This window comes from Sycon ciliatum, chromosome 1 (genome assembly GCF_964019385.1).
Source record: "Sycon ciliatum chromosome 1, ocSycCili1.1, whole genome shotgun sequence".
In the NCBI taxonomy this organism is placed as follows: Eukaryota; Metazoa; Porifera; class Calcarea; order Leucosolenida; family Sycettidae; genus Sycon; species Sycon ciliatum.
This window is the reverse complement of record NC_088643.1, coordinates 39,264,823-39,274,223: the sequence shown is the minus strand read 5'-3', so window position 1 is coordinate 39,274,223 and position 9,401 is coordinate 39,264,823. Positions and strand designations below refer to the sequence as shown.

At 45.7% G+C, this 9,401-nt stretch overlaps 1 protein-coding gene across 1 annotated transcript in view; it reads left to right on the top strand.

Moving 5' to 3' along the window:
• Positions 1 to 5,599, top strand: part of LOC135824965 (vesicle-trafficking protein SEC22a-like) — a 9,615-nt gene extending 4,016 nt beyond the window's left edge. Inside the window, exons 4-6 of the mRNA XM_065337706.1 lie at positions 2,180 to 2,328; positions 3,368 to 3,421; positions 4,918 to 5,599. Coding sequence (XP_065193778.1) covers positions 2,180 to 2,328; positions 3,368 to 3,421; positions 4,918 to 5,127 — 413 coding nt within the window. The 3' untranslated portion in view covers positions 5,128 to 5,599. The remainder of the gene's footprint in view (positions 1 to 2,179; positions 2,329 to 3,367; positions 3,422 to 4,917) is intronic.
• The last annotated feature ends 3,802 nt before the right edge of the window (positions 5,600 to 9,401 follow it).

Sequence of the window (9,401 nt, the reverse complement as noted above, 5' to 3'; positions counted from 1 at the left end):
CTGTATTCCATCAAGTAGCACTGTATTCCATCAAGTAGCACTGTATTCCATCAAGTAGCACTGTATTCCATCAAGTAGCACTGTATTCCATCAAGTAGCACTGTATTCCATCAAGTAGCACTGTATTCCATCAAGTAGCACTGTATTCCATCAAGTAGCACTGTATTCCATCAAGTAGCACTGTATTCCATCAAGTAGCTCTGTATTCCATCAAGTAGCACTGTATTCCATCAAGTAGCACTGTATTCCATCAAGTAGCACTGTATTCCATCAAGTAGCACTGTATTCCATCAAGTAGCACTGTATTCCATCAAGTAGCACTGTATTCCATCAAGTAGCACTGTATTCCATCAAGTAGCACTGTATTCCATCAAGTAGCACTGTATTCCATCAAGTAGCACTGTATTCCATCAAGTAGCACTGTATTCCATCAAGTAGCACTGTATTCCATCAAGTAGCTCTGTATTCCATCAAGTAGCACTGTATTCCATCAAGTAGCACTGTATTCCATCAAGTAGCACTGTATTCCATCAAGTAGCACTGTATTCCATCAAGTAGCACTGTATTCCATCAAGTAGCACTGTATTCCATCAAGTAGCACTGTATTCCATCGAGTAGCACTGTATTCCATCGAGTAGCACTGTATTCCATCGAGTAGCACTGTATTCCATCGAGTAGCACTGTATTCCATCGAGTAGCACTGTATTCCATCGAGTAGCACTGTATTCCATCGAGTAGCACTGTATTCCATCGAGTAGCACTGTATTCCATCGAGTAGCACTGTATTCCATCGAGTAGCACTGTATTCCATCGAGTAGCACTGTATTCCATCGAGTAGCACTGTATTCCATCGAGTAGCACTGTATTCCATCGAGTAGCACTGTATTCCATCGAGTAGCACTGTATTCCATCGAGTAGCACTGTATTCCATCGAGTAGCACTGTATTCCATCGAGTAGCACTGTATTCCATCGAGTAGCACTGTATTCCATCGAGTAGCACTGTATTCCATCGAGTAGCACTGTATTCCATCGAGTAGCACTGTATTCCATCGAGTAGCACTGTATTCCATCGAGTAGCACTGTATTCCATCGAGTAGCACTGTATTCCATCGAGTAGCACTGTATTCCATCGAGTAGCACTGTATTCCATCGAGTAGCACTGTATTCCATCGAGTAGCACTGTATTCCATCGAGTAGCACTGTATTCCATCGAGTAGCACTGTATTCCATCGAGTAGCACTGTATTCCATCGAGTAGCACTGTATTCCATCGAGTAGCACTGTATTCCATCGAGTAGCACTGTATTCCATCGAGTAGCACTGTATTCCATCGAGTAGCACTGTATTCCATCGAGTAGCACTGTATTCCATCGAGTAGCACTGTATTCCATCGAGTAGCACTGTATTCCATCGAGTAGCACTGTATTCCATCGAGTAGCACTGTATTCCATCGAGTAGCACTGTATTCCATCGAGTAGCACTGTATTCCATCGAGGAGCACTGTATTCCATCGAGTAGCACTGTATTCCATCGAGTAGCACTGTATTCCATCGAGTAGCACTGTATTCCATCGAGTAGCACTGTATTCCATCGAGTAGCACTGTATTCCATCGAGTAGCACTGTATTCCATCGAGTAGCACTGTATTCCATCGAGTAGCACTGTATTCCATCGAGTAGCACTGTATTCCATCGAGTAGCACTGTATTCCATCGAGTAGCACTGTATTCCATCGAGTAGCACTGTATTCCATCGAGTAGCACTGTATTCCATCGAGTAGCACTGTATTCCATCGAGTAGCACTGTATTCCATCGAGTAGCACTGTATTCCATCAAGTAGCACTGTATTCCATCAAGTAGCACTGTATTCCATCAAGTAGCACTGTATTCCATCAAGTAGCACTGTATTCCTTGCTGTCCATCAACTTGAATATGTGTACTACTGGCACATTTCTGTTGAAAAATTCTCGAAAGATTTCTCGTCATTTCTCGTCTACCTACCAGTGGCAGCAGACAAAGCACAGTTTGTTTATGTGTTTGTCTCCGTGGTAACGCTATTGGGGAAAAGCACTGGTTTACTTTGCATGTTCCTGTAGATAGCTGATGTACATCTGGTGGCAGTTGCTACTATGTTCAAAAGTGTTTTTTGTTCATTGTGCTATACTGTGCTCCAATGTGTAGGTCATACAGAAGGCAAGAAGTCAACAATTGGAGTGAAGCTTTTAGTTGCTGCCTTTTCTCTACTTCTGATTTTATCTGCTCTGTATCGATACCACTTAGCCTTGGAGTTTTACAGCGTGGATAGGCTCGAGTCCGAGATGCCACTTCTGGTAAGCGCAGTCATCCTGATGTGTTTGTTCCCTTCAACTCCAACTCTGCGCTGTGCACTTCATTTTGAAGTTCTTGTCATTTTGTGTAGTGGCCTGTGATCTGCTAAACTACACTTGACTGCTGTAAATGAGTGTAGTCTCAGTGTACAGTGAAACCTGTCTAAGCCGACCACTCAGGCCCCCATGGTCGCATGCACAGGTCGTTGTTCCCTTGTCCATGGTCATATTGATTGAAGTGATACTCTTTGCTCCTTGATTCTGTGGTCCTCTAGGACAGGTGGTCACCTTATCAGAGTGGTAGCCCTTACAGGTTTCACTGAAGTACATAATTGTACTAGTAAGCCTGACAGCATCAGTCAGTTGGCCAAACATGTTGTTGATGTAAACGTTTTGTAGAGTGTGTTGCTCATCGTGTGCAGAAAGTGGGGTTTATAAATTTTTTGTTAAATACTGTAGAACGGGTAATTTTAGCGACTATTAATTTTAGCGTTTTCCCATTGTCAACCGGTTAGCGACGTTTTATTTTAGCGATTTTCAGCGATTTTACTCACGGATCACCAGTGTACTACTATGTCTCAACGAATTAGCGACTTGAAACTTTAGCGAAAATGAGTCGATCGCTAAATTCGCTAGGGTTTTTACGTCGCTAAAATTACCCGTTCTACAGTATAAGTTTCCGTGCGTGGCACGGTAAGTGAAGTTAGCAACCCACCAACATACTTGCATGTACTTGCCATAGCGCATCACGTGCACGTGCAGAATACGCACTCCGAACTCCCGCGCTCCGAACTCCCGCGCTCCGGCACGGGACCGCGCGGAGCATGCGCATTACTCCGGCTCTCGATGCTGTTTCTTCTTCATCCTTGCTGCGCCAACGGTCAGATTGCTTGACAGCCTCGGCCAGTTTTTTGAGCACTTAGTGGCTTTAGATATACAATCACATGTATATGTATTCCTCTGCTTCCAAGAATTGAAAAATCAGCCAGGCATAGGTTGAGTGCTTGTCCTTTGCCTTTCTTTTATGTTCTACCCTGTGCAGGATGTTGTGTGGTCCGTTCTTAGTGTTGCCGTTGGTAGTCTTCTCTTACTTCAGGTAAGTGAACTGCTGGCACTGACCACTGCTCACAAGTTTTTGACTGAAAGATGTCATGCACTGTTCTTGTGTGTGGTACAGTATGGGCTCACCGCACCAGCAGGTATATTAGTTCTATTGAGCTGGGCTTATTCATCACCCATACCAGTGTACAATGTTGACGTAGGTCCTATGTCAACATTGTGCTGTGACATAGTTTTACTTTTTAGAAATTTCTTGTCAAGCTCAGCCTATTAGTCAGTACATGTGTGACGTGCAGTCCCTTGATTGACTCGCGTTTCCTGTCCGTTCCTGGGCGGCACCGAGAAGGCTAGTTTCTACACTGGGACAGCAGCACAACAACCTTTCTTGTACATGTACTGTAGCGGACATGGAAATCCAGTCGATTGACCGGGGCCGACGCCCTCAGCGTGTACAGTGCACATGTCGATCCGATTCGACCGGCGCGCTGCAGCGCATAAAAATGCATGTGTGTACCGCTCATCCACGGCTGCATGGCCAGCGCCCTGGGTCTGCTAGACGTGCGACCGGATTTCCATGCCCACACCAGTAGTTTGCTTCTCCGGATCCACAAGGTGGTATCCAGAACAACACGAGATTCAAATTGATGGTGGTGTTGTGGAATCAAAGCTGGATTGCTGCTGACCATTGGTAAAACACATTGGCTGCAGTTGCACATCTGTTGCGACTCAGCAGGCCAGAAGAATCAAGTCGGAGTCCAACGATAAGAAAGAATGGGCAAACCCCAGATTGTGCGCACATAATTCAGGACTACTTCGAAGTAGTTTTACATCCCATGATAAGTTTCTTGAACATACATTGGAAATGTTTACACCAGGGCTACACACACATAATCTTACTCTGCTTCGGTGATGACAACTTATCATAACCACAGAAAGTCACCAAAATTCAATAACGCACCAGGCTGGAAGCAAACATTTAGGAATGGCAGCATGTTTTGGATGTAGCGCTGCATGCACAGCGTACTTCTTCGGCAGATATGCTCCTGGATAGTTGGCTTCTCGAGTTTGAACTAGTCACCACAGAAACTGTAACCAAGCTTCTCAGGGGATTACATGCCATGAAAGCATGCGGATCAGACGGCATACCAGCTTGCATTCTACCTGAAGTATGTGAATGTACAAGCCCAGCATATGAAAGAAGAACTTTGGAATATGGAGAATAAGAACATCACCGTTCTTCAGCTCCCAATGTTGCTGTGGTCGTATGATTGATATCAGTTCAACTTGAAGTTGGATAGTCGCACACTGATGAACGTCATGAGTCATGACATATACCAGCTGCTGGCCAGAATTCTGCTGTGTATGTTATGGAGCACGAAGACATGTTCAAGCCAGTGTCCTCTTCAGGCTTGGCTCTATCTTCACGGTGACTACAGTGCATGTGTGTCCTATGTGTGTGTGCACATGTATGTGTGTGCGTGTGCGTTTTTGTGCGTGCACGCGCGCGTGTGTGTATGTGTGTTACGTGTGCAGTGTTTCACCTTGGCGTGCTTACCCAGTTGGGCGGTTACTCATCAGCGCGTGATCCTCATACCACTTGTTATTCTGCTTGCCGCGTTGTGCTGTTTCGGTGACTGGATCTATGTCCTGTTGAACATTTGCAATGCTAGTATGTGTATCGGAGTAGCAGAGCTTACACGATCTCGCTCCCCCAAGCACCATACCTTGAAACAATCTGCCTGAGGCACATGCTTTTCCCTTTCTCAAAGCTCACGTTCTTTTTTCCATGGCTAGGATTGTATTATTATTTTGCTTCTTTAGTGTTCAGATGTGACAGCTTCTGGACCGTGTCAGGCTGATTAGTTTTTTTTTTTGCTGGTTTTGCTATAATTTGTTCTTTCTAGTCTGTACATTCTTACTACATGTGTTCAATTTTTTATTAAAGTTTAGGCTGTTGAAACAGTGCTGCAGTTTGCACATACTCCGCAAAGCATATTGTTTACTTGACTTGAACACCCTATAATGCTTCCCAACGTTATTTTACGCAGTGTATCACTAGCACGTTGTGACATTGACTTCCCTAGCTACTTCCCTAGCTGCTTTGACGGTGGCAATGTCTGGATAAACTTTGAAAAGGAATCTGTGGATTGTACATGGAATGCACCACGGTCACTCAACCCACTGTAGCTGTGAAGAAAATGCTGCCAAACGTGGAGTTGCCACTGCTTTGAGTTTGAAGTAACACACCTGGCATTAGTTGGCTGAGAGACACAGTGTTGGCTTGTCTGTGGATGGCGACATTGCTGGCTGAGAGACACAGCACTGACTGACTGACTGTGCTTGTCTGTGAGTGGTCAAGTCGCTGGCTCAGAGACACAGCTACTAGTGCTGGCTCATCTGAGCTTGCCTGTGGATGGTGAAGTCGCTGGCTTAGCGCCTGAGAACGTGCAGCTCTGCATGTGTGGTATTCTACGGCGGAAACTCACATCGCCTGTTCCTAGCACGTGGCATACTAAGTACAACGAAGACTAGCGAGCGCACAGTCCAGTTATCTGCCATGATCATGTTGATGCCTCGCACACGCTGAGTGGGCTTCTTTCAGGCTGAGAACCTACAACATGAACTCTTCACCACACGATGTGAGTTTTCACCATCCGCAGACCCCATAGCTAATCCCTGTGGAGTATCACTGTCTTGGGTGCTGATAATTATACTCTTGATCAAGCTTGGTCTTTTCCTGTCCCTGATTGTGGTCTGATCTTTCTTGGGCCAAAGTATACTGTGGTGGACATGGAAATCCAGTCGATTGACCGGGGCCGGCGCCCTCAGCGCGTACAGAACGTAAGTCAGTGCATGCAACGCACATGTTGATACGATGCAACCAGCAGCACGCTGCTAGCAGCGCATGATAATGCATGCCATGGCTGCATGGCCAGCGCCCTGGGGCTGCTAGACGTGCGACCGGATTTCCATGTCCACGACAGTACCTGGAAGAGAAGCGAGATCAGCCTGTAAGGAAGTCGGCGAGTACTTCGAAGTACCTGTAGATCCACATGTAGGAAACAACCTAGTTCCAGTGGTATCCGTATCTGACTGTGCGTGCAAGGCCCTCTGTGACACAGCTCATTTAGACCGAGGCACATGTCTGCCGTCGAGCCACTCCAGGGTGGACACTGAGACAGAGGCAGGTGAAACAGCACAATATGGAACATTGCCCTCTCCGGCCGCTATAACCCCAAATGTGTAACTTAAAATCTTAATGTCAACAAATTTTCATACTTGTAACAATGTGTAGCAGCTGAATTTTTTTAGAGAATGCCATAAAATACCATGAAGATGTATCCAAATAGAATTACTGTAGCAGATAATTGTGGACCAGTGACACAGGAGGTGTTGTTATAAATGGGGTTGTATTGGGGTTGCTAGGGCATTTTCATGTGCATGTGCAGTGTAGATATCCACAGGCTGTAGCCAAACACAGCATTCCTTGTGATGACAGTTGGTGCTGTCAAGTATAGCTGGTGTGGAGTTGAAAATGACATGCCACCTGCTGCTTGCTGGACCATACCTGTCCATTCCTGACAGCAAACACAACAGCATGTACTGTTGAAGTTTTGTACAGTCATGCACATGTATGTAGATTGAGTCTAAGGGATCTGAGGTAAAATACCTGTTTGAAAAGCAACAGCCTGCCAACAGGTCATTGTGAAGATCATAGATCAGTCAACAAACTGCAGTATAGTGGTACTGGTATCCTGTTCAGCTTTCCCATGCATGTGAAGGAATTGGTGATAACTCTGTGGCTTCAGGCTTGCTGGCCTTTTCCACCATGCAGGTCTAATTTCCAATCCCTAACATTGATGTTGACAGAACTCGCACATATTACAATCGAAAGGTTTAGGTCTCCTGCGAAAGGTGTTGAGGAACTGCAATGGGTGATGACAGCCACAAATGGGATTTGAATCAGTGCTAAGCTGTATTAAATATGATGCCAGCCACCACTTGACACTATAGGCATAGTACCGTATTTTCCAGCGTCATGATAAGCTGCACCCAGATGTGGCTACGAAATACACACATCTACCCTGTATTCCACGGTTCATTGCATCAGGCTCATTTCAGCGTTAATCCGCACCCGGACTGTTTTGGGTGAGTTATGAGTGCGGCAAACTCTGGAACTGAATACCGGTACGTAATGACAGCATGTGACTCATGATGTACATGTACCATGCCTGCTCCTGGTGTTCACTCCCTAGGTTTTTAGACTCAGTGCAGTGGCCAAACTGGCTGTCTGTACAAAGATGCCGGTTCCCGGCAAATCCCTGCTATGTGGTGCACCAGATTATTTTTATGTCTTTACTATTTTTGCTGTGTAAACATGTCCGGGTAGAAGCACATGTGCTTATAATGTGCAATAAAAGTTTGCCTGTGTCCTGCACAATGCGTAGTAGTATTATTCAGCTCCCAGGTGTTTACATACATGTACATGTATAAACATGTGTGTGTGGGGGGGGGGGGGGTGCGCTGCGCTTATGTCCGGACATAAGCCTGTACATGTGCGTAACCATACGTGCGGAAGTACGCGGATATGTTTTTAACAAGTGTAATAAAAATAGGTAAATCTTCGAATCTGCCACTTCATACATGTATGTACATCATGTGTTTACAACTTTACATACCTGGAATCGAGGCGGAAGTGTCGCGGCCGGCGCCATCGCCAGAGAACCGAGAACATGATAATTATGCCACACCAACATCATTATCATGATTCAACAGACAACACACTTCAAGGCAAAGTGCTGTGCTGACAAGTAACTGTTTGATGATGGACAGTCGATGCGGATGTTCTTTGTACAGTTAGTCAACACGTTGACAAGGTGATGATATTCGAGCCAGGGTCAGGGAGTCGTAAACTGATTTGAGCAACACGGTATTAAGCATTCTATCGTTACTCTCTGCTGCTCCCTACAACTTACAAGTAGGCTATTATCATGATTATACCATAGCAACAAATGTGACATGCCAAGCCAGCTAATAGTAATCAGGGGCGTACACCGCTCGCCTCCAGGAGTGGTTCCCATGCCAACTGATCAACCAACATAATTCTACACGGCTAGTGCTCTTATACGTATCCGACGGAGTTTCTGCATAAACTGCTGGATAATGTCACTGCTAGGCATATTTGATTTAAAAGACTGAACTTTGCCAAGGCATTTTTATGGATGTTTTGTTCAGCAGGACGATTTCATGTTATGCCGTGAAACGAGTCGCTGAAGCACATCCACACGCTCAGTCTTGAGTCGGGTTATATTCTCGGAAGGACTGCGGTAAAGCTGCCCAAACTTCGAATCACCTGGAGCAAACATTACACAGGGCAAGCAGATGCCACCATGGCACGCCGGTCAAACGACTACACAGGGAAACTCCTCCAACCAGGATAGTTGAAAGCGGCGCTGTTTGCCACCCGTCTGGACACGCACAGGAAACGAAATCCTTCGCCTTCAGTGCAGCTAGTGGCGCACAATGATTGTCAATGACGGAAATCTTTTTCATGTCAGGCAAATTTCGGAGGAATCAGGGATTCCACCGTGGAAGTACACTTTCAGAATATCCTTTCCAACGCACTCCAATGTCACTGAAGTAAGTCTTGGATGATCCAGCAGCTTCCAACAACGGTCGCTCTACAGCTTCGACGATGATTCCGTCCTCTGTGCTGCTCGTTGCAGACTCCACTTGAAAGTCAGGTGCGTCCGCAATCTCATCTATCGCTTGACCTTCGTCACTGGCTACACGTTTTGCCTCCTGCTCGAAATAGCTCTGAACAGAGCGCTGGCCCTCTGGATGTCGACTCTTCATATTTCTTTTCCACAAAGCGAAAGCATCGTCAAAAACGTAACCAACTTTGTCGAAACAAACTGCAAAGGAAATGACTCTGAGATCGAGGAATCGATGTAACTCGTATGTAGAGACTTTGTTGCACCCAGTAAGATCAGTAGATCTACGCTGTGTCACAAAAA